Raw genomic sequence first — 21,172 nt, forward strand, 5'->3', positions numbered from 1 at the left:
GTGTCTCTGACGGTATCACCCGTGTTTATTTATTTCCTTGACGTATTCTAGTTAACTGGAGATAAGGTGGTGACCTGTTGGTGGTGATGGAAATGCAGAAGGTCCCCATCTTTGAAGACCCTATTACTGTCTATAACAAGTCCCTAATTTGTTTGATTACCTTTTAATCTCACGTTTTCAGGCTGAGCTTTTAATCTTTTCATTTGTCACAACAATCATCAAATAGTTAACTCTTATCCACTTTGCCTAGATTTGATCCATGCTTGTACAAAATGGTCTCGCCTGACCTACGGTTCATGGTTCCTTCATTAACAGTCTAATTCAATTACTTAAATGTGGCAATAGCTGTCAGACCAGTTAATTGCTAACCTTTTACCTTGTAAACAAAGCTGATTCTCCACACAAAAAGAATGGTTTGTAATCAAAGATAGTCTTTTTACTATTTGTAACAGACTGAAATACATTACCATATTCACATACAAATTCTTTGACTTTTCACAATGGGTTTCTTATTTCTTTCTGGATAAATGGATTGTATCAAATGACCAATGGCCCTTACTATATTAACTCATAATGGTAAACCTAACACAAGCATGATGGAAATCTTTAGCAGTTACAATTGATGAATAATCATTGCCTAAGGTTTCAGTCATACAGCAAATGTAAATTCCTCCTACACACCCTTCCCAGAGGGGTCTGGACCTCAAGAGGAACTGACATTAAACTTGGGGGGGGAATGGGGGAAATGTAATTATGTGCAGATGTAGACAGGTGCACCACAAATAGCAGATCCATAAGCTCGCTACAAGCATTGTGAGCTCATAGGCTATTTTCACCATGTGACAAAGTATAAATCAAACTTTAGGTGTTCACATAATGGAACACTTCTCCTCAGCAGTCGTCTTCACCCCCGTCATCGTGGTTTGAGCCTTGCTTTTCATATCCTCCACATCCAGGTTCGTTATCTTGGATTTAATTGCATCCACATCCATGTTTTGTATGTTGACAAAAAGGGACTCATTTTTCACTTCGTCTTGAATATCATCATCCACCATCTTTAAAAGATCCTCTGGGACATCAAGGTCATCCCCAGCCATATTAACCGTTGCTTCATCATCAGCATTCTGTGTGAGAAGAGAAAATTGCAGCATAAATGACAAACAGTTGCATAAATGACAAACATATCGAATGAGTGATAAGTGCTTGTGAATTGATAATTCAACAATGAAGAAAAAATCACAACTGAATTTATGTGATTTGTTAGCCGATTTCCTTCTGTCTACATATGTTTTACATAAAATTTCCCTTAATTGTCAATGGCATTTAATGTTTGTGTTGCCACAAATTTACGTCACATTTGAGGCACATATGACCTAATTTCTCCTTTCATTGTCAATGGAAAATATGAGACGTGTGGGAACAAAAGCTGTATATAGGAGGGGCTAGCGTTCCTCAAAAATAAAATTCAAATGGATAATCACAAAAAAGCCAATTGTGGTGCATAAACATTCAAACTAGACAAACAACGGTACAATGAACAACGATACAAAAACTACATCACAATTTGTAGTCTAAACAATTCATGATGATAACTTAAAAAGGGGATGGGGGACCAGGGATGCGAACACATGGAGGATGCCATGACAAGAGACGTTGTGAAGGTCACTATATAGATGAGTGAGTTGTTTCTGTTTGTAACCCTGGGTGGAATATTATTGTTGATAGCAGTGATGGCTTGAATGAGCTGTTCCTTACCTCTGGTAGTCTGTATTTGTCTCTGAGTATCACCCTTAGATTGGCTCTTTCAGCCTTCTTTAGGCCAAACTCCTTGTCACGTTCAATCCTACAGGAGACACATACTGTACATCAACAGCAGCATAACAAAGTTGTAAGTTAAATTAAAGGACCATTTCACCCATTTTCAACTTATTGTAATATGGTAGAATGTGTCTACTTGTTGGTCTTTGTCTCAGAGGAGTGCTGTGGACTGTGGAGAGTTCAGAAACCCACCTACCGGCCTGGGCTGGCCTAGCGGTCCTGGCACATAGACTGGTAACAGTGTGTCGCGGGTTCGAGTCCCAATCCCTACGACCTTTAATTGCTGCGTGTCTTCCCCCCATCTCTCTCCCTGTTTCCTGTCAACCTACTGTGATCTATCAATAAAGGCAAAAAACCCAAAAGAATATCGTAAAAAAATAAAAATAAATAAACTAGTGATCATCAATGGGGGAATCCAAGCTAATAGAAACTACAGGCTTTTTATTCCTGGAAAGTTAGCAATAGCATGCTATAGAGCGTCGCAGTCCCGCCCCCTTTCATGGCGACGAGCGGCCCGGAAGAGAATTTCCCATTAATTTTTCCCATAGACGATTCAGAAAGTATTTATTTAAAGACCTTTTAAGCCTCGGACAAAGACAGCTCTGATCGTGACAACTCTTGACAATAAACACCGAACAAATACAACAAAAGTGTTGTTGTTACCCTGCCCTTTTTCTTCTTATAAAATACTAAATTTGAAATCTTCTTTGACCTATCGATTACAGTATGTCACTGGTAGGCGGGTTTCTGAATTGTCCACACATCCCTACCTCTGAGACATAGACCAAGTGGACAGAAATTGTACCATATTATAATGAGCATCAGTTAGTACCAATAATATGAAGATAGGTTAAACATTTGTGAAGTGGTCCTTTAACACAATCAGTGAATGTGTTTCTGTATGAACTGTTTGAACCTGTTGCTTGAAAGCAGTAACAGGTTTGCATTATGTTCATATATCCCTACTTAGGGATCACTGCTTCTTGGACGTAAACCCTGATAACAGGGTCCTGGCAGAAGGAGAATGCATTAAAGGGCTAAAGGTCAGACAAGGAAGCAGGTGGCCATGTGTAAAGGCTTTCATTGACGGTTGGTATTGTCACAGTACCGTAATGTTATTAACAAGGTAAAACATTTGACACATTGGGGGAACAAAGTCACACCTCTCCTTTCAACTAAACAATCTCAACTTTGGTACAACTGGCTGTAAAGCTGGTCATAAGTCAAAATATTATCATATTTCTGTTGCTTTTGTACTTTGTGATCAAGGAACCGGCATTAGAAATGTATTCACTCTCATGGTATGGTGAAGCAAACACTTTTAGCACAGTAAAATGCACTGAACAAGTTCTTTCCTTTTATGTATTGAGCAAGTGAAAATGCTGTTCTGACAGGTTTGGTAGCAGGGGCCAGAAAACAGCAGGATTCTAAGAGATTTCCAGAAGCATACAGTAGTGCTGTTTGCCATGATGTGGTAGTGAAATGGCATAAAAACCAAAAGTATTGCTATTTGCTACAGAGATAACTGCCGTAGATGAGAGCAGATGTACTTTCTGGACAGAGACTCCCCTCTGTGGAGGGGTTGGCTGATTTATGCTGTGTGCAGCCGACAACAGATGTGTGTGCAGTCACACCGAGCTCCAAATCAGCTCTGACTCAGGCTCAGCAGATGTGACTGCTTAAATCAGCCAACCACAGTTGTATTCATGTTATGCTACAGAAGTTATGTACAATAAAAATCAATAGGTCAACAATATCACTATATCAGTACCAGTGCCACCACTGAAACTGGCGTGAAACAACATTATCAGGACTTTATTATTATTGGCAGAATTTGCTTTGTTTATATTCATCTATCCATAAATGCACCAAGTCTCTGTATGTGTGTGTGTGTGTGTGTGTGTGTGTGTGTGTGTGTGTGTGTGTGTGTGTGTGTGTGTGTGTGTGTGTGTGTGTGTGTGTGTGTGTGTGTGTGCGCGTGTGCGTGTGCGTGTGCGTGTGCGCGCGTGTGTGTGTGGCATGCGTGTACGTCTGTAATCCACGTAACTCGAGAACCGTTCGCCCCGCCGACTTCAAATTCGACACACGTGTTCCACACCACCACAGGGAGTGCAGTGCCCAGTGTCGAATCGGTGGAATACACCGTTGTCCAGAACCAGCACAAAAGCCTCTGCCCAGGCAGGCTCTGGACAGGGCCCCTGCCCAGGCTCTGGACAGGGCCCAAATTAGCCAATTGATATCACAGCTGATCACCCCTAGATCTCTGGATATGGAGCTGGCCTGTTCTGACATCATAATGACACAATTACATGACACATGACAATGATGTTCTGACATCTGCATAAACTCCATATTTGGGCATGCCTGACAAAGAACTCCATATATGGGCATAAAAGGGACACAGACATAACTAGAAATGCAACTAGTTTCGACCAACGTTTCGGCCTATGCGGCCTTCATCAGGCTAACCTTTTTTAACATAAAGTTAGCCTGATGAAGGCCGCATAGGCCAAAACGCTGCTGTTTCCCTATTAAAGTTTCTTCACTGCATTTGAAGACAGTGTGCAGGTGTTTGTTCTTTTTCATTGTCGGGCACCTGTCGCCTGTAGGTGTGCAAAAGCCTTGCTTTTTATTTTTTTACCCACCCAACATTGAAACATCTTTATTACGTCACCATCAACAGCCAGTTATTTATTTATTTATTTTTGAGTGGTGTAAACCACTCCTACAACTGGCTTTGTTAGTTTACGTGTCTGTTCGTACCAAAAAATGAGCATGGTTTTTATGGTCACCCAGTTCTCACGGGTGTGATTTCATTACGTCAGACATTACGTCAGACCACAGTTGATCAGTCTATATAAGACCTTACACCACTCAGTTCACACAGGTGTGATTTTTTGTAACCCATTTTTCACCCCTGTGTCACTTATCTAATGTGATCCTGGGCTCTACACAGTACACACCCTCCGCCAACGTAGTCCCCATATATGGGGGACATGGGGAGAGCAACGGACTTGAACTCATGCTTCCTTCATGCCTGAGTGTCCATGTTGCTCCTTTACACCTGACAGGGGGGAGTTTCCCCGGTTGGACGTAGCGCGTGGAAGGAACACTTTATTCCAACCAGTTCCTTTCCCCTCCATCAGGCGCCCCGGCTGGCCAGGGGGAGGCAGTTTAGAGACCAGGATTACTGCATGTTTTTTGTGAGGGTACCTACCCTAGGGGACACGGGGAGAACATGCAAACTCCACACAGAAAGGCCCTTTCGCCAACCCCGCCTCGGGTATGGGCACTGATGACGCGGAGGAGGAAACATGCCGCCAGCAGCCCAGCACCCACAGCGCCCCGAGCGGGAATCGAACTCAGGACCTTCTAGCTGTGAGGCGACAGCACTACCAACTGTGCCACCGTGCCCCCAACAGCCCGTTATAACCACGCATACCATGCATACCACTTTTGATCCAGTCGACCACAGGCAAGTAATAACTGGGTGGGGCATGCATTTCCAACTTGCATCGTTCCAAGTAGGCCATAGTGCCCGGGCACTGTTCTCAGAGCACAGGAACAACACTTTGGATGTACGACTTGTACGTATATCATGGCCAGGCAGTTACAAACAAAAGGTTATGCCAAAGTTGAACATCGATCGCTTTAAACTCAGATCTAGCCAGTGTAGCAATGCATTATTTACTTAGGTTACTTTAGGAATACCAGTGTGTGTGTGTGTGTACGGTTGTAATGCACGTAACTCGAGAACCGTTTTCCCCACCGACTTCACATTCGACACACGCGTTCCACACCCCCGGAGTGCAGTGACCAGTACAGATACCATATATTAATCTGACCCCCCATGCCAAAGCGCCAGCGCTTGCCCTACCCTTAGATCTCCATATATGGAGCAGACCTGTTCTGACATTCCATATGTTGATCTGACCACATCAAACCCTGTACACTCAAGACACACTCCATATATGGCCAGTACAGAATTAATTCCATATGTTGATCTGACCCCCCATGCCAAAGCGCCAGCGCTCGCCCAGTAGTCTTCTGTCACCCAGGCGTATATGTTGATCTGACCCCCATTCCAAAGCACCAGCGCTCGCCCAGCAGTCTGCTGTCACCCAAGCGGATGTGTGCATCGAGACTTCGCCCTCAGGCGTCTTACTGGTCTGTATTTATGTGTGTGTGCGTGTGTGCGTGCGTGCGTGCGTGCATGTGAAAGGGTCCTAAGGGATAAAGTAAGGCAGAGGCTGGAAATTGCACAGGTGAGGGGATTTAGGCTGATTAGGCCCACTGGCAGAGCCTGACCAGAGCCTTTTGTGGTGGTTCTGGAGAACCGGGGGTCCGACTGACTCGATACCGGGCACTGCACTCCCTGCGGGGGTGTGGAACGTGCGTGTCGAATGTGAAGTCGGTGGGTCAAACGGTTCTCGAGTTACCTGCATTACAACCATACACACACACACACACACGCAGAGACGTGGCGCATTTATAGTAGGACTAGACCTGTAGTCTAGGCCTACTTGGGAATATGCAACTTGGGAACCTAATGATATACGTTGTCATAGCACCCGTTTTAACTGTCAGCCGGTGTCCCACATGGAGATCTGTGTATGTGCCTGTGTGCCTGTGTGTGAAGACCGCAAACTGAAAAGTGTACTTGGCAATCAATTCGGCCCACTGGCAGAGCCTGATTGGTTGAGCCTCAATTGGCTGAGGCAGAGGCTGGAAATTGCACAGGTGAAAGGAGTTGGCCTCATTAGGCCCACTGGCAGAGCCTGACCAGAGCCTTTTGTGGTGGTTCTGGAGAACCGTGGGTCTGACCGACTCGATACCTGGCACTGCACTCCCTGTGGGGGTGTGGAACGCGTGTGTCGAATGTGAAGTCGGTGGGTCAAACGGTTCTCGAGTTACGTGCATTACAACCGTACACACACGTACGCATGCACGCACGCACGCACACACGTACGCAGAGACGTGGCGCATTTATAGTAGGATAAAGCCTAATTAACCTATCCCATTTTTAGGCAAACATTTGGCAAAAAATTGTTGTGAGCTTGTAGACATGTAGTGTAGAGGGGAAAACAGAGCAGCCTTAGTGGTCAATTCTACCTTTCCTAGTTATGGCAGACCATATTTGGAAATACATTCCTGAAACTTCAGCATAATGTTTTATGCAGATTTAAGGTTTTTACAGTAACATAATATCAACCCTCTACTATACTCATCCACTCCACTTGTTTTGACCCCAGGCCAGTTTTGTGACAAATATGTGTTAGTTTTTAAATGTTCCAGGCCAGCCAGTTGCAGTAAAGCCATTTCATATGTTTTGTCAGAAGATTTGCTGAAATAATTAGTTTTATAGTGCACTGTCTGAGAGAACAGTACAGTGGCACTAAGTAAGAGAGCCCTGAATAGTTTTAGGATGCACAGACATAATAATCTGCTCAGGCTATTTTCAGAGCCAGAGACAATAAACCTCTCCCTAAAGCTAGCAGCTAAGCCATACTACCTTCCTCTGACGTTTCAGAAACACGTCAGAGGAAGCCAAACATTAGTACTGTATAGTATTGCTAACCTACTAACTTACTTTACTTATTGCTTGCCTACAGCAGTTGGCTACACGTACTCTTTTGAGAAGAATGTCTATTTATTCCCACAAATGCGACACTGACCTGATATTGAATAATGTAATAGGCCAATACATTGGAATACCTTGGCATATACTGAATGGTTGGTCTTTGCACAATACTGTACAATTAAAGTGAATTCTCCCCACCTAATGTTTCATCGTGATCTTTGAGTCCCCCATGTAGTTCAGGCAATATAGGCAATAGTTCAGGCTTGTACTATAATATAGTACAAGCAATATATATAATATCAATATTATGGGACCCAGCTTAGCTAAACTAAAAAATCCCACCCGTGTGAACTGAGTGGTGTAAGGTATTATATAGCCTGATCAGCTATGGTCTGATGTAATGTCTGACGTAATGAAATCACACCCGTGTGAACTGGGTGACCATAGCAACCATGCTCATTTTTTGGTACGAACAGACACGTAAACTAACAAAGCTGAAATCACACCCGTGTGAACTGGGTGACCATAGCAACCATGCTCATTTTTTGGTACGAACAGACACGTAAACTAACAAAGCCAGTTGTAGGAGTGGTTTACACCACTCAAAAAGTCAAGTTAAGACAAGGTAAGAAAATAAAGAGAATACGTTGTTAAAAAGGTAGGTCTTTAGTCCATTCTTAAAAGGTGCAAAGGGGGGAGTTCCACAGACATGGGGCTGTGTAGCAGAAGGCCCGGTCGCCCATGGTACATATGAATGGAGCTGATTAATGTTTCAATATAGTGCACTTGTTCTGTCCTGTATTCTTGGCCTCTGTGATGATGGTCAAGGCTTGCTGTGCTGTGGGATATGTGCTGCAGAGCTACTTGTCCTGGGAGCCTTAGAGGCTTATTTCACCCACTAATCTCTTATTGTTGTGGGTCTGTCATATCACTTCTCTATATAAGTTACAGTACACTTTTATGAAATGCTAGAGCATTATGTTCGAGTCTGTAAGTGACTTAACACCATGGTGTTTATATGCCACAGTATTTAATTGTTTATTGTAGGTTCAGTATTTCCATTCCAGGCTTTAGGTCTGTGAGTCCCAAGTACAGTAAGTCTGTGATTTTAAGTACAGATATATATTTTTTCCAACAGTTGGACCTCCAGTCAAGTTTTGACTCGATTTACATCCGTCACAACAATTTCATATTCCTGGGCTGGGACTGTTCCCAGTCCTAACGTCTAAGGAAATATGAGATTTACTCACTTCTCCTCCATCTGTTGTTTTTGGTACTCGTCAAACTCTTCCCTGGACATGCCTTTAGACGCAGCGGCGCTCTCACCACCACCAGGAGCCTCCTCGGACGCTCCTCCACCCGTCATGTTCTTCAACTTATCGCCCATCATTTGCTTCACAAGGAATGCCATGGTTATAGTTCTCTTGGATGTGAATCAGTCCAAGGGGGTGGCAGTGCAAGGCCACTAGAAAGGAACCCACAAAGGAAAACCTTGATCAAGTTTAAATGAAGCTAAAGTAATATCAGCACATGAATAAGAGCTGCCGTCTTTGGTGACTTTCTAAATCGAAACCTCTGGCTACTGCGTGATAATGGGATATGAGTATCAATGTGTTATGACTGGGCTCAAGAGCTTAGCTCATAATGGCCAGCCTACTAACAATGCTCTTCGCCTTGGCACACAAGGTCCCGCTGGACAGACCCCAGACTTGTAAGCTATATTGAATACCCAAAGTTAACAAATTGCTTCTGGCATCTAGCTATATTATGTGGGATTCAATGATGAAAATCCCCAGGTTTGGGATTAATCTAAATTGTAATATAATACTCTTTCTGTTTGTATATACTACACTACAGTATGTAATCAGTATGTAAACAACGACTACATCCAAGGATTAGTGAAATTCTGGCATGCCAAGGCTACCACTTTGGACCCGACCCGACACCTTGGTGGTCGGGTCTGGTTGGTTCTTCTTCTTCTTTCCGCAGATGGGTTCCCACTTCCCAGCCAGATTGGGTGGACACACACACTCAGTGGTGGAAAGTAACTAAGTACATTTACTTAAGTACTGTACTTAAGTACAATTTTGAGGTAATTGTAGGCTACTTTACTTGAGTCTTTCTCATTTCCAGTACTTTTACTTCTACTCCACTACATCTCAGAGGCAAATATTGTAGCCTACTTTTACTCCACTAGTCTACATTTATTTGAAAACTTTACTAGTTACTTTGTAGACTGTGATTATTATTACAAATCATCACATACATTTCGGCCATTTGAAAATAGCCGATTTTCGAAATGGATATTCATTCTGCAGAATGAATATCCTACTTTTACTTTTACACGCACACACACACGCACACACACACACACACACACACACACACACACACACTACAGACTGGACACTGTCTGACTGCTGTGTGAGAAGCTACCACAATCCAGTAGATGGCGGTAATGCAACGATTATGGATGACAAACCACAATAAAACTCGAATATAAAAGAAGAAAAGTTCCCTTCAAACTTCCCATTGACCCTTGCTGTTCCAGCCGTGGTGCCTCTTTCTACTACCGCTGCGCTGAGAATGGTACGTTTTTAGTTTAGCAGCAGTATGACTTTCACTTTAGCCATGATCCCATCATTATCATACTCATCATGTGTTAATGTTTACAAATACATGAATCATCATAGTTGTCAATGTATAGATTTTCTTTGTAAGAAATAGTTGATGCTAAAAACTGCTTCATTTGATGACTTCGTCTTTTATTTGCCTGTATATTTGTATAACAAATGTTGAGCACTATGCTGTATGGAAGTGATCTCGCTGTGAGTCGTAATGTCAGCTACCTAGTTCCCCTAGATTGCCTAGAAGATATCAGACATTGAGAGAATACAATCGCAACAGCAGCAGTGACTAGCTTGCAGGTCCAGCTATGCTATGGCTAACTGTAGCATCACGTTGGTTAGACGCCACGTGTGCCCACTGTGCAAACTTTCTCATGACATGGACCCCCAAATGTATTTGGTTGTGGACCCCATCTAAAAATACTGTTAGCCAGGGAAGGACCCCATACAAGATTTGTTGTGTTTTTTTTATCCACATTTTCAATAAAATAGATTATTAATTAAGATTATTTGTTAAATGTCATCTTTAGACTCGTTGTGATCTTAATTGTTCAAGTATCCGATGTTTGTTTAAAGTGGTTATTTGAATGTTAAATCGTTTTGCTGGGGAACCCCCTCGAGGACCACTCCTTTGAGAAGCACCGTACATGATTAATGCTTGATTGACATGATGAATTAAACGAAATCCGATATAAATATGTGGATAACACCTTGGAGAACTGATTGCTCAAGCATACATGTGAGCTGTTGATACAGCTGTCATTAAGGGCATTTTCCTTAATTTTAAAACTAGTATTCCTTTGTCCTGTGATTATGACTGTACTCATACCTGAACTATGGTGTTGACTATTTTAAATATGAGGACACCCGACAGAATCTGCACCTGGCTCGCTGATAACAAACTATCTTTACACCTGGGAAAAACTGAATCCATTCTCTTTGGCTCTAATAGTAATCTCAGCAAGGCAAATGGCTTCTTGGTTAAAGTGGGTGACAATGTTATCACACGTAAAGATGAAATTACCTACCTAGGTTCCATCCTGGAGGCTAATCTTTCCGGTGATAAAATGGCCACCAACGTAATCAAAAAGGTCAACCATAGAACAAGATTCCTTTACAGGATCGCCTCACTGGTCAACAAAAACACCTTGAAGACCTTAACAGGAGCCCTTGTACAGGGTTTCTTTGACTATGCATGCACCTCCTGGTACCACAGCACCTCAAAGGCCCTTAAAACCAGGCTCCAGACTTCCCAAAACAAACTGGTCAGGCTCCTACTTGACCTAGCCCCCCGAACCCACCTCACCCCTGCCCACTTCGACAGGCTGGAATGGCTTAGGGTCGACGACAGAGTACAGCATCTTGCAATGGGTCTGGTCCACAAGATTCGATACACCACCAAGATACCCATGTACCTGTCTAGATACTTCCTTAATGTTAACGAAGTCCACACCCACAACACCAGAGGGAGTGCAACGAACCATGTACAACCCAGATTCGGCACAAACAAGGGACTAAATTCTTTTCGCTCCTATGCCACCAAAATGTGGAACGCCCTACCAACTGTCATTAAGACATGCAAATCCCTTGACTCTTTCAAAACCGCTCTCAAAGAGCACCTACGGACGGCTTCAATTCGAAACTGGCCCCTGTAAAATCGGAATCCCTCAAACACGAACGCAAGGACAACACTAGAGACGGTCGCGGCCACACAGCCAACTCAAGGTATGGCCACTGAGCCAACTTGGGGACCCAACGCAGCTCCTCCAAGGAAAACAAACAAATTAACGGAGCTGAACGTGAATCCCCCCCACCGCCCACCCCTTTTTTTTCCCCTCACTGTATATGTTTCTTTTCCCTTTTTACCTCCTTTATGATGAATTCCTGTTCTGTCTATAGAAGTGTCTATTTGTACGTCTCTAAATGTTTTGATGATTTGAACATGGTGGACCCTATTGGAAACAAGTGTAATGCTTAATTGGGTCGTCCACTCACAGTTAACAGCCTTTGTATTGAGTTTGTGCTTGAAATGTACTGTAATTCTGCAAACTGTTAATAAATTCTTCCATCAATCCATGCAGGTATTACTTACCGAGGGACAACATGGCATCAATCTCGGTTTATCCAAGTCACAAAATGATGGTTCGAGATGGAAGTAGCATGACCTGATGTTGGCAACTTGCTGCAGTTGTGTAAGTTTTTCAGTATCTCATCATGAAGTCTATATACAAATTTGAGGCATTTCTTTCTGTGATGATAACTTTGTCCAGTTCTGCTACTGATTGCAAGTGATGACAATTGTGACTCTGAGATAGAACAGTCCTGTAATTGCATTGTTAAATGTATCCTGATTTTTGCTTTTCTGACAATGTATCATTTGTCCACAGGCTGCACACCAAAACCAGGATCACTGATGTGGTCTCCGCAACACCTAACAATGAACTGGTGAGAACCCAGCTCTGATCTGATTCAGGGTGTAGAATTCACAAACCCTGGACCAAGAGCTAGGACTTGGGTGCCCTCCTTCATACAAAGGTGAGCAAAAACGGTTGTTAAAATGAACCTCAATTTGATGATTTAAAAAAATATATGTATAATTTAATAAAAGCTACCAAGGAAGTGGAAATGCCAGCACTACAAATATGCTAGTCAACCTACAAGATGTTAATGATATGGGAGTAATGTGTTAATTCCAGTTTGATTGGCTGAAGTGGAAAATGTCGCATTACATCTGTCAGCAAAAACTATGCAAACATTTCGCTATAACCAAGCAATATGTAACTTGCACAATGCTAGTAAATACCTCATTGACAAATTAAATGCTTTTCCTACAATGGCGATTTTAGTGTAGGAGCTTTATTTCACTGCAGATGATGTATTCTCACGATGGTCTTCCAAGCCCACAAGGCTTTGACGATACTGCCAAATGGCAACACTGATGCAGCTTTCTCTGTTTAAGAACATGCATGATCAATATATAACACATTTTGGCCTAAAATTGCTTGTGTGTCTCATTCCACAGACCGAGGGGGCTTACCAGAAGCAGCCCACTGTCTTCCAGTGCAAAAAAATGTGTTCTGGCCACTGAAGGAGGCTAAGGTAAAGCTCCCTTGCTACCATATCAATGTTGTGCTTGGCTTCAAGACCCCGAGAGAGGTATTAAGTTATGAAATAAAATAATGGCGGTATTGATTAGATGTGGTTGGATTATTTTGTAGCATGTAGTTCAAACCTGCAAATGATATGGGATGTTTGTTTAAAGTGGTTATTTGAATGTTAAATCGGTTTGCTGGGGAACCCCCTCGAGGACCACTCTTTTGAGAAGCACTGGTGTTGTACATGATTAATGCTTGATTGACATGATGAATTAAACGGAATCCGATGTAAATATGCGGATAACACCTTGGAGAACTGATTGCTCAAGCATACATGTGAGCTGTTGATACAGCTGTCATTAAGGACATTTCCTTAATTTTAAAACTAGTATTGCTTTGTCCCATGCAGGTATTACTTACCGAGGGACAACATGGCATCAATCTCGGTTTATCCAAGTCACAAATGATGGTTCGAGGTGGAAGTAGCATGACCTGATGTTGGCAACTTGCTGCAGTTGTGTAAGTTTTTCAGTATCTCATCATGAAGTCTATATACAAATTTGAGGTATTTCTTTCTGTGATGATAACTTTGTCCAGTTCTGCTACTGATTGCAAGTGATGACATTTGAGACTCTGAGATAGAACAGTCCTGTAATTGCATTGTTAAATGTATCCTGATTTTTGCTTTTCTGACAATGTTGTATCATTTGTCCACAGGCTGCACACCAAAACCAGGATCACTGATGTGGTCTTCGCAACACCTAACAATGTACTGGTGAGAACCCAGCTCTGATCTGGTTCAGGGTGTAGCATTCACAAACCCTGGACCAAGAGCTAGGACTTGGGTGCCCTCCTTCATACAAAGGTGAGCAAAAACGGATGTTAAAATGAACCTCAATTTGACGATTTAAAAAAAATATATGTATAATTTAATAAAAGCTACCAAGGAAGTGGAAATGCCAGCACTACAAATATGCTAGTCAACCTACAAGATGTTAATGATATGGGAGTAATGTGTTAATTCCAGTTTGATTGGCTGAAGTGGAAAATGTCGCATTACATCAGTCAGCAAAAACTATGCAAACATTTCGCTATAACCAAGCAATATGTAACTTGCACAATGCTAGTAAATACCTCATTGACAAATTAAATGCTTTTCCTACAATGGCCATTTTAGTGTAGGAGCTTTATTTCACTGCAGATGATGTATTCTCACGATGGTCTTCCAAGCCCACAAGGCTTTGACGATACTGCCAAATGGCAACGCTGATGCAGCTTTCTCTGTTTAAGAACATGCATGATCAATATATAATCAATTGGCCTAAAAGTGCTCGTGTGTCTCATTCCACAGACCGAGGGGGCTTACCAGAAGCAGCCCACTGTCTTCCAGTTCAAAAAATGTGTTCTGGCCACTGACTGAGGCTAAGGAAAAGCTCCCTTGCTACCATATCAATGTTGTGCTTGGCTTCAAGACCCCCAGAGAGGTATTATCAAGTTATGAAATAAAATAATGGCGGTATTGATTGCATGTGGTTGGATTATTTTGTAGCATGTAGTTCAAACCTGCAAATGATATGGGATGTTTGTTTAAAGTGGTTATTTGAATGTTAAATCGTTTTGCTGGGGAACCCCCTCGAGGACCACTCTTTTGAGAAGCACTGGTGTTGTACATGATGATTGCTTGATTGACATGATGAATTAAACGGAATCCGATATAAATATGCGGATAACACCTTGGAGAACTGATTGCTCAAGCATACATGTGAGCTGTTGATACAGCTGTCATTAAGGACATTTTCCTTAATTTTAAAACTAGTATTCCTTTGTCCCATGCAGGTATTACTTACCGAGGGACAACATGGCATCAATCTTGGTTTATCCATACAAGTCACAAATGATGGTTCGAGGTGGAAGTAGCATAACCTGATGTTGGCAACTTGCTGCAGTTGTGTAAGTTTTTCAGTATCACATCATGAAGTCTATATACAAATTTGAGGTATTTCTTTCTGTGAGGATAACTTTGTCCAGTTCTGCTACTGATTGCAAGTGATGACAATTGTGACTCTGAGATAGAACAGTCCTGTAATTGCATTGTTAAATGTATCCTGATTTTTGCTTTTCTGACAACCATGTTGTATCATTTGTCCACAGGCTGCACACCAAAACCAGGATCACTGATGTGGTCTCCGCAACACCTAACAATGAACTGGTCAGAACCCAGCTCTGATCTGGTTCAGGGTGTAGAATTCACTAACCCTGGACCAAGAACTAGGACCCTCCTTCATACAAAGGTGAGCAAAAACAGATGTTAAAATGAACCTCAATTTGATGATTTAAAAAAAATATATGTATAATTTAATAAAAGCTACCAAGGAAGTGGAAAGGCCAGCACTACAAAGATGCTAGTCAACCTACAATATGTTAATGATATGGGAGTAATGTGGAGATGGTGGAAGTCAGGCTAGGAGGCTCAAAGTAAGTCGTTATTATTGGAAGTGCCACAGATTCTTCTTTATTATGGATTCTGAGATGGATGTCCCCTCCATTTCTTGGACATACATGTGGTCACTCAGTACTCATGTGTGTAATGTACGGAGGTAGATCAAAGCCAATGCTATGTCTTCGGTACCGGTGTGTGTTATCGTCTGCCGGTCCTATCCTCAATCGCTGGCACATCCTCAACCTGATTCCTACTTGGGACGGCAATGTATGCACGTGTGGGGGGGATAGTTCTCAAGTATTGAGAAACTAATGGAACCATATTTAAATAAAGCCCAACATATGATTCGACATTTATTTTTCAAATTAACAATGGATGGATATGATTCACTCAACCATCGATTGCAGAGTTATACCACTGACCCAAATACTGCAAATGCATGTTGGCTTTATTCTAATGCCTTTGTTTTTGTCTTGTTTTTGACAGACTGTTTGGCTATGTTGAATTCTCATCGGAAGAGTACCTGGAGAAAGCCCTGGAGCTGAACGGCAAGAAAGTGTTGGGAATGGAGATGAAGCTCGACAAGGCAAAGAGTAAAGAGAACTCGGCAGCAAAAATCAGGTACAACATGGTCCCGTTTCATGGATAGCTTTCTGTACAGAGAACTACTGATTTTAGAATGGGCAAAAAAACAACTTGGTAGCAGCACTGCCACCGTGTGAACTAAAGAACATCATGTTTAATTTCCACATTGCATCGTGGCAACTAGGCTGTGGAATAAATTTACAAGAACTTGGACATGATCACACTCATATCGTTTGGACAGAACATGTGCCAGCGATTGAGGTTAGGACCGGCAGACAGGAACACACCGGTACCGAAGACAGGAACACACCGGTACCGAAGACAGGAACACACCGGTACCGAAGACATAGCATTGGCTTTGATCTGCCTCTGTACATTACACACACGAGTACCGAGTGACCACATGCATGTTCTTAATTCCAGTTTGATTGGCTGAAGTGGAAAATGTTGCAGAAATTACATCTGTCAGAAAAAACTATGCAAACATTTCGCTACAAACAACATGTAACTTACACAATGCTAGTAAATACCTCATTGACAAATTAAATGCTTTTCCTACAATGGCGATTTTATTGTAGCAGCTTTATTTCACTGCAGATGATGTATTCTCACGATGGTCTTCCAAGCCCACAAGGCTTTGACGATACTGCCAAATGGCAACACTGATGCAGCTTTCTCTGTTTAAGAACATGCATGATCAATATATAATCAATTGGCCTAAAAGTGCTCGTGTGTCTCATTCCACAGACCGAGGGGGCTTACCAGAAGCAGCCCACTGTCTTCCAGTGCAAAAAATGTGTTCTGGCCACTGAAGGAGGCTAAGGAAAAGCTCCCTTGCTACCATAAGAATGTTGTGCTTGGCTTCAAGACCCCAAGAGAGGTATTATCAAGTTGTGAAATAAAATTATGGCGGTATTGATTAGATGTGGTTGGATTATTTTGTAGCTTGTAGTTCAAACCTGCAAATGATGTTTATCTCACGATGGTCTTCCTAGCCTGTCTGGTTTTGACGACACTGCCTATTGGCATAGCTGATGCAGTTATGAGAGACATTGATCCATGTTGGATTAATACACTTTTTTTTTTTGAAAGTCCCTTTAATATCTGCATGGCTTCAGCATCTGCAGTTGTATTAACATTCTATTTTCTGTCTTATCTGTTAGGCGTGGTGACCAAGATGCAGAGGACCAGTGTGATTACCTGCACTATTTGCAAATGCAACCGCTTTGAGAAGAGGCACAAGGATGTCTGTCCACTTGTCACCCGTCTTCAGGTACAAGGAATCTCCTACACTATCTTATTAAAAGTTCCTGCAATAAATCTGAGCATGAATGTGACATGTGGGTGATGAAAATATGACCTTAGAGGTAGGTCCACTAGGTTGATGTTTGACCGTTTTGGTTTAATGTTTTTGATCTACCGATGTTTTGATTTGTCATAGTTACTCTGACACGTTAACACATGTGCTGTTAACCCATGAACCATTGAGCAGACCACTTGTTTGACTGCATGCTGATCTTGGGAACCTCTTTTCTCCTAGGTTGGACCTGGCCTCATCCTTACAGTGAGGGTTCAAGCACGGTCCTGAGATGTTGGAAACTTCTTGAAGCTCAATGTATGTTTTTCAGTATCATAATGATATATATATATATATATATATATATATATATATATATACTGAATATTTGAAAATTGCAGATGTCTTTCTGTGAGGATAACTTTGTCCAGTTCTGCTACTGAGTGCAAGTGATGACAATTGAGACTCTGAGATGGAACTCCTGCAAATGATTGCATTAAATGTATTCTATATTTTTATTGCCATTTTATGCTAATAAACTGCTACATTTGTCCACAGGCTGCATGCCAAGACCCAGATCATTGAAGTGGTTTTTCAACACCAACAATGAGTTGGTGAGAACCAAGACTGTAGAACTGAATTATCCCATATGTTGACAGCCTGGACCTTGCAGTATCTATACAGTGAGGGTTTGCAGTGGAAGTACCGTGCTTTGATGTTGGGAACTTTTCATGGTGAGTGTACGTTTTCAGTGTTGCATCGTGAAGTGTATTTCAAAGATGCAGGAGTACATGTCTTTCTGTGAGGATAACTTTGTCCAGTTCTGCTACTGAGTGCAAGTGATGACGATTGAGACTCTGAGATGGAACAGGCCTGCAAATGATTGCATTATTAAATGTATTCTGTATTTCTATTGCCATTTTTAGGCTAATAAGCTGGTTCATTTGTCCACAGGCTGCATGTCAAGACTGGGATCATTGATGTGGATTTTCAACACCAACAATGAGTTTGAGAACCAAGACTGAAGAACTGCATCATCCTTATGTTGACAGCCTGCACACACCTAATTAAAGTAATGATGGAGGAAAAGCAATAAAAGCAAGCATTTCATATGTCATCATGGTGAATGTAGTCATTTGTTTAATTAAAAAATAAAGGTATATATTTTGACATGGCAAATGACTGGTACACATTTAATTCTAAGAAACTACTTTTCTTAATAGAGTCTACCTTGTATAATTAGCTTTTTTTTTTTTGGGCATCTGTCTTCAAGTTAAGAGTCTGATAAATCTACCAATTCATATAGACGGGAAGAAAGGTTAATGTCCATACTTAGCCTCTTTAAACATATATGTTGCAATACTACATTTAAAATAAAGCGGCCTTGCAGCATCCACAAATTGTTCCTGGTAAACTGCATGGCATGCCATAATATCTTGTCATTTAACCCAGTGCCAGTCTTTAAGGTATCCAATCAGTCTTTTGAATGTAATTCCATTAGTTAATAGTCGGTGTGCAGGTTGAGAACATCAGTCCTCTGTGTTACGATTTGTATTTGTTACATCCTATAAAGCCCTACAGCCTGTATAGGCAGTGACAGTGTATATAGCCTACTGGTATAAATGTACATTTATTTGCTTTCGGCTTTTCGTAGTACATTGTTGAGGTGCCTTGTCTATTGAAACTCCAATAAAGGTATAGTGGTCCTAGCAGTACATCCAAGTGGTAGAAAAGAGCTCATGCGTGTTCTCTACTACCATCTAGTGTAAGGTAAGTTGCAGTGCGCGAGTGACCTAATTATGGATAAGGACCAGGGAGCTCCAGAAAGCGAGGGATAGTTTTTATGGGGAAAGGGCCGGGCCGGGGACAATTCTATAATATACCTCGCAGAGTGATAAACATCCACTTTACATGTTTGTAATGGACATTTATTTTCCTTTCATGAAGCAAACTTTTAGTGATTTCATCTGTAGGTGCCACTGGTAGCCTACTCCATAAGACGAGTGGTAGGCTATCTGTCCTCCTGGCACCTGATTACACTAGGGGTTTTCAAAACGAGACTGATATGAAATTGTGTCTTGGTTAAAACTACATGATCTGAAATGAATAATTGTGCATGAGTATATTTAAAGCATAGCCTATATTCTTTGTATTCTAAGTTAGATGCCCTGATGTATCGGCCACATATTGGTAACGTCCGATATTTGCGGTCTATTTGTTGTAACAGCAAATAAAATTGACATTAACCATGGCAGTAGACCATATTTATCTGTTGATAAGCTGGCTAAATTGGTGTGTTGGTTATCTGCAGCCTACCAAGCTGTAGATTATGAACATTTATTTCTTGTATTGAAGATGTATTTGTTTCCCTGGTACAAAAGGGGGAAATAAAAACAACAAAAACTATATAAACATTGATCTGTTGTCAGTATTGGCTAAATTGTTATTTTAAACATCGGTATCGGCCAAGAATTTCGATCCATATCAGTGTGCATCCCAGTTAATTGAATTCAATTGGCTGGGAACCCCCTGGAGCCTGTTCAAGGACGCCTGGGGGTCTCTGGACACTACTTTGCAAAACACTGTGCCCCAAAGTTAGCCGTTGCGATACTAATAAGTGGCATCTGCCAGGTGTCACTGGCAGCCCACAGGCCAAGAGTTACATTTACAAGTAGTTCTCCTTTGGGAACTATAGAACTTGAATGTACTCACTCATCTTGTAACTAATTGTAGATAATTTATAAGCAAGGTCTTGTTGATCTGATGCATGCAAATTACAAGAAGTCTTCAGCAGCATCTGTCATGAAATGGAATATGCTACAGTACCAGCCTTAAAGGACCACTTCACCACTTTTCAACATCTCTTCCTATAATTGGTTCTCACTAATGTTCATGATAAAACACCACAATTTTTTCCTACTCAGTCTGTGTCTCATAGGAGGGCTTTGGGCAGTTCGGACACCCGTCCACCAGTGACATCATCATTAGGCAGATTAGACAAGATTTGTTTTAAAATATATTTAGATTTTTATTATCGTGAGAACGATGGCTTCAACTTTTGCATTGCAACTTTTCATGAAAAGAAAGCCTGCCGTTTCTATTAGCTTGGATTCACCATTGATGATGTCACTGGTGGACGGGTTTCTGAACTGCCCACAGCCTTCCTATGGGACACAGACTGAGTAGGACAAAATGGTGGTATTTTATCATGAACATTAGTTAGGACCAATTATAGGAAGAGAAGTTGAAAAGTGGTGAAGTGGTCCTTTAAAGATTCACAGTAAAACAAATGTTTTTTTTCTCGCAACCATGAATGAGTCTGGGCCTGTTGAGGCATATCAGAGTGTTCAAAGTAGTGCTATAAATAGAGCACTGTAAGCACACCTTAAGAAGCAATTCAGCCAAGCAGCCAATAGTGAGAGGGGAGCAGACAGACTGCCTCTCTGGGGGAGGACAGTGCCTGAGGGATGCTTCTCTGTATTTACTGACACAGGCCAGGGCTTAGTACAGCTGTGTGTGTGCGTGCGTCCGTGCATGCGTGTGTGTGTGTGAGAGAGAGAGAGAGAGAGAGAGGGGAGGGGAGGGGGGATGGGGACCAACAGTGGGATGAAAGCATTACAGTCACAAAGTAAGAGAAGGGAGGGATTTATTCAGAGGAGGAGTTTATCAAGAGCCAGAGTGCTTAAAAGAGATGGGGGAGGAAATATGAGAGAGAGAGAGAGAGAGAGA

General features: G+C 41.9%; 1 protein-coding gene and 1 long non-coding RNA gene across 5 annotated transcripts; one reads left to right on the plus strand and one right to left on the minus strand.

The window, feature by feature from the left end:
• Nucleotides 1-411: 411 nt before the first annotated feature.
• Nucleotides 412-9,015, minus strand: cplx4c (complexin 4c). Its single transcript, XM_079529703.1, has 3 exons — nt 8,650-9,015; nt 1,756-1,843; nt 412-1,124 (listed from the first exon to the last, which is right to left on the minus strand). Exons 1-3 carry the CDS (start codon nt 8,808-8,810, stop codon nt 870-872), a joined length of 504 nt encoding a protein of 167 aa, XP_079385829.1. The 5' UTR covers nt 8,811-9,015; the 3' UTR covers nt 412-869.
• A 914-nt stretch (nt 9,016-9,929) lies between these two features.
• Nucleotides 9,930-18,601, plus strand: LOC306943405. 4 transcript variants are annotated; one of them, XR_013792396.1, is made up of 15 exons: nt 9,930-9,988; nt 12,108-12,264; nt 12,414-12,561; nt 13,049-13,182; nt 13,531-13,640; nt 13,839-13,986; nt 14,473-14,605; nt 14,958-15,071; nt 15,273-15,412; nt 16,048-16,182; nt 16,894-17,026; nt 17,310-17,419; nt 17,687-17,761; nt 18,002-18,177; nt 18,398-18,600. It is a non-coding gene; the product is annotated as an uncharacterized lncRNA (long non-coding RNA). The 4 variants fall into 4 exon arrangements; XR_013792397.1 differs by having other exon boundaries at nt 12,108-12,218; nt 18,398-18,597; XR_013792398.1 differs by having other exon boundaries at nt 12,108-12,218; nt 13,049-13,125; nt 18,398-18,597.
• The last annotated feature ends 2,571 nt before the right edge of the window (nt 18,602-21,172 follow it).

This window comes from Electrona antarctica (assembly GCF_951216825.1).
Source record: "Electrona antarctica genome assembly, chromosome: 19".
Classification (NCBI taxonomy): domain Eukaryota; kingdom Metazoa; phylum Chordata; class Actinopteri; order Myctophiformes; family Myctophidae; genus Electrona; species Electrona antarctica.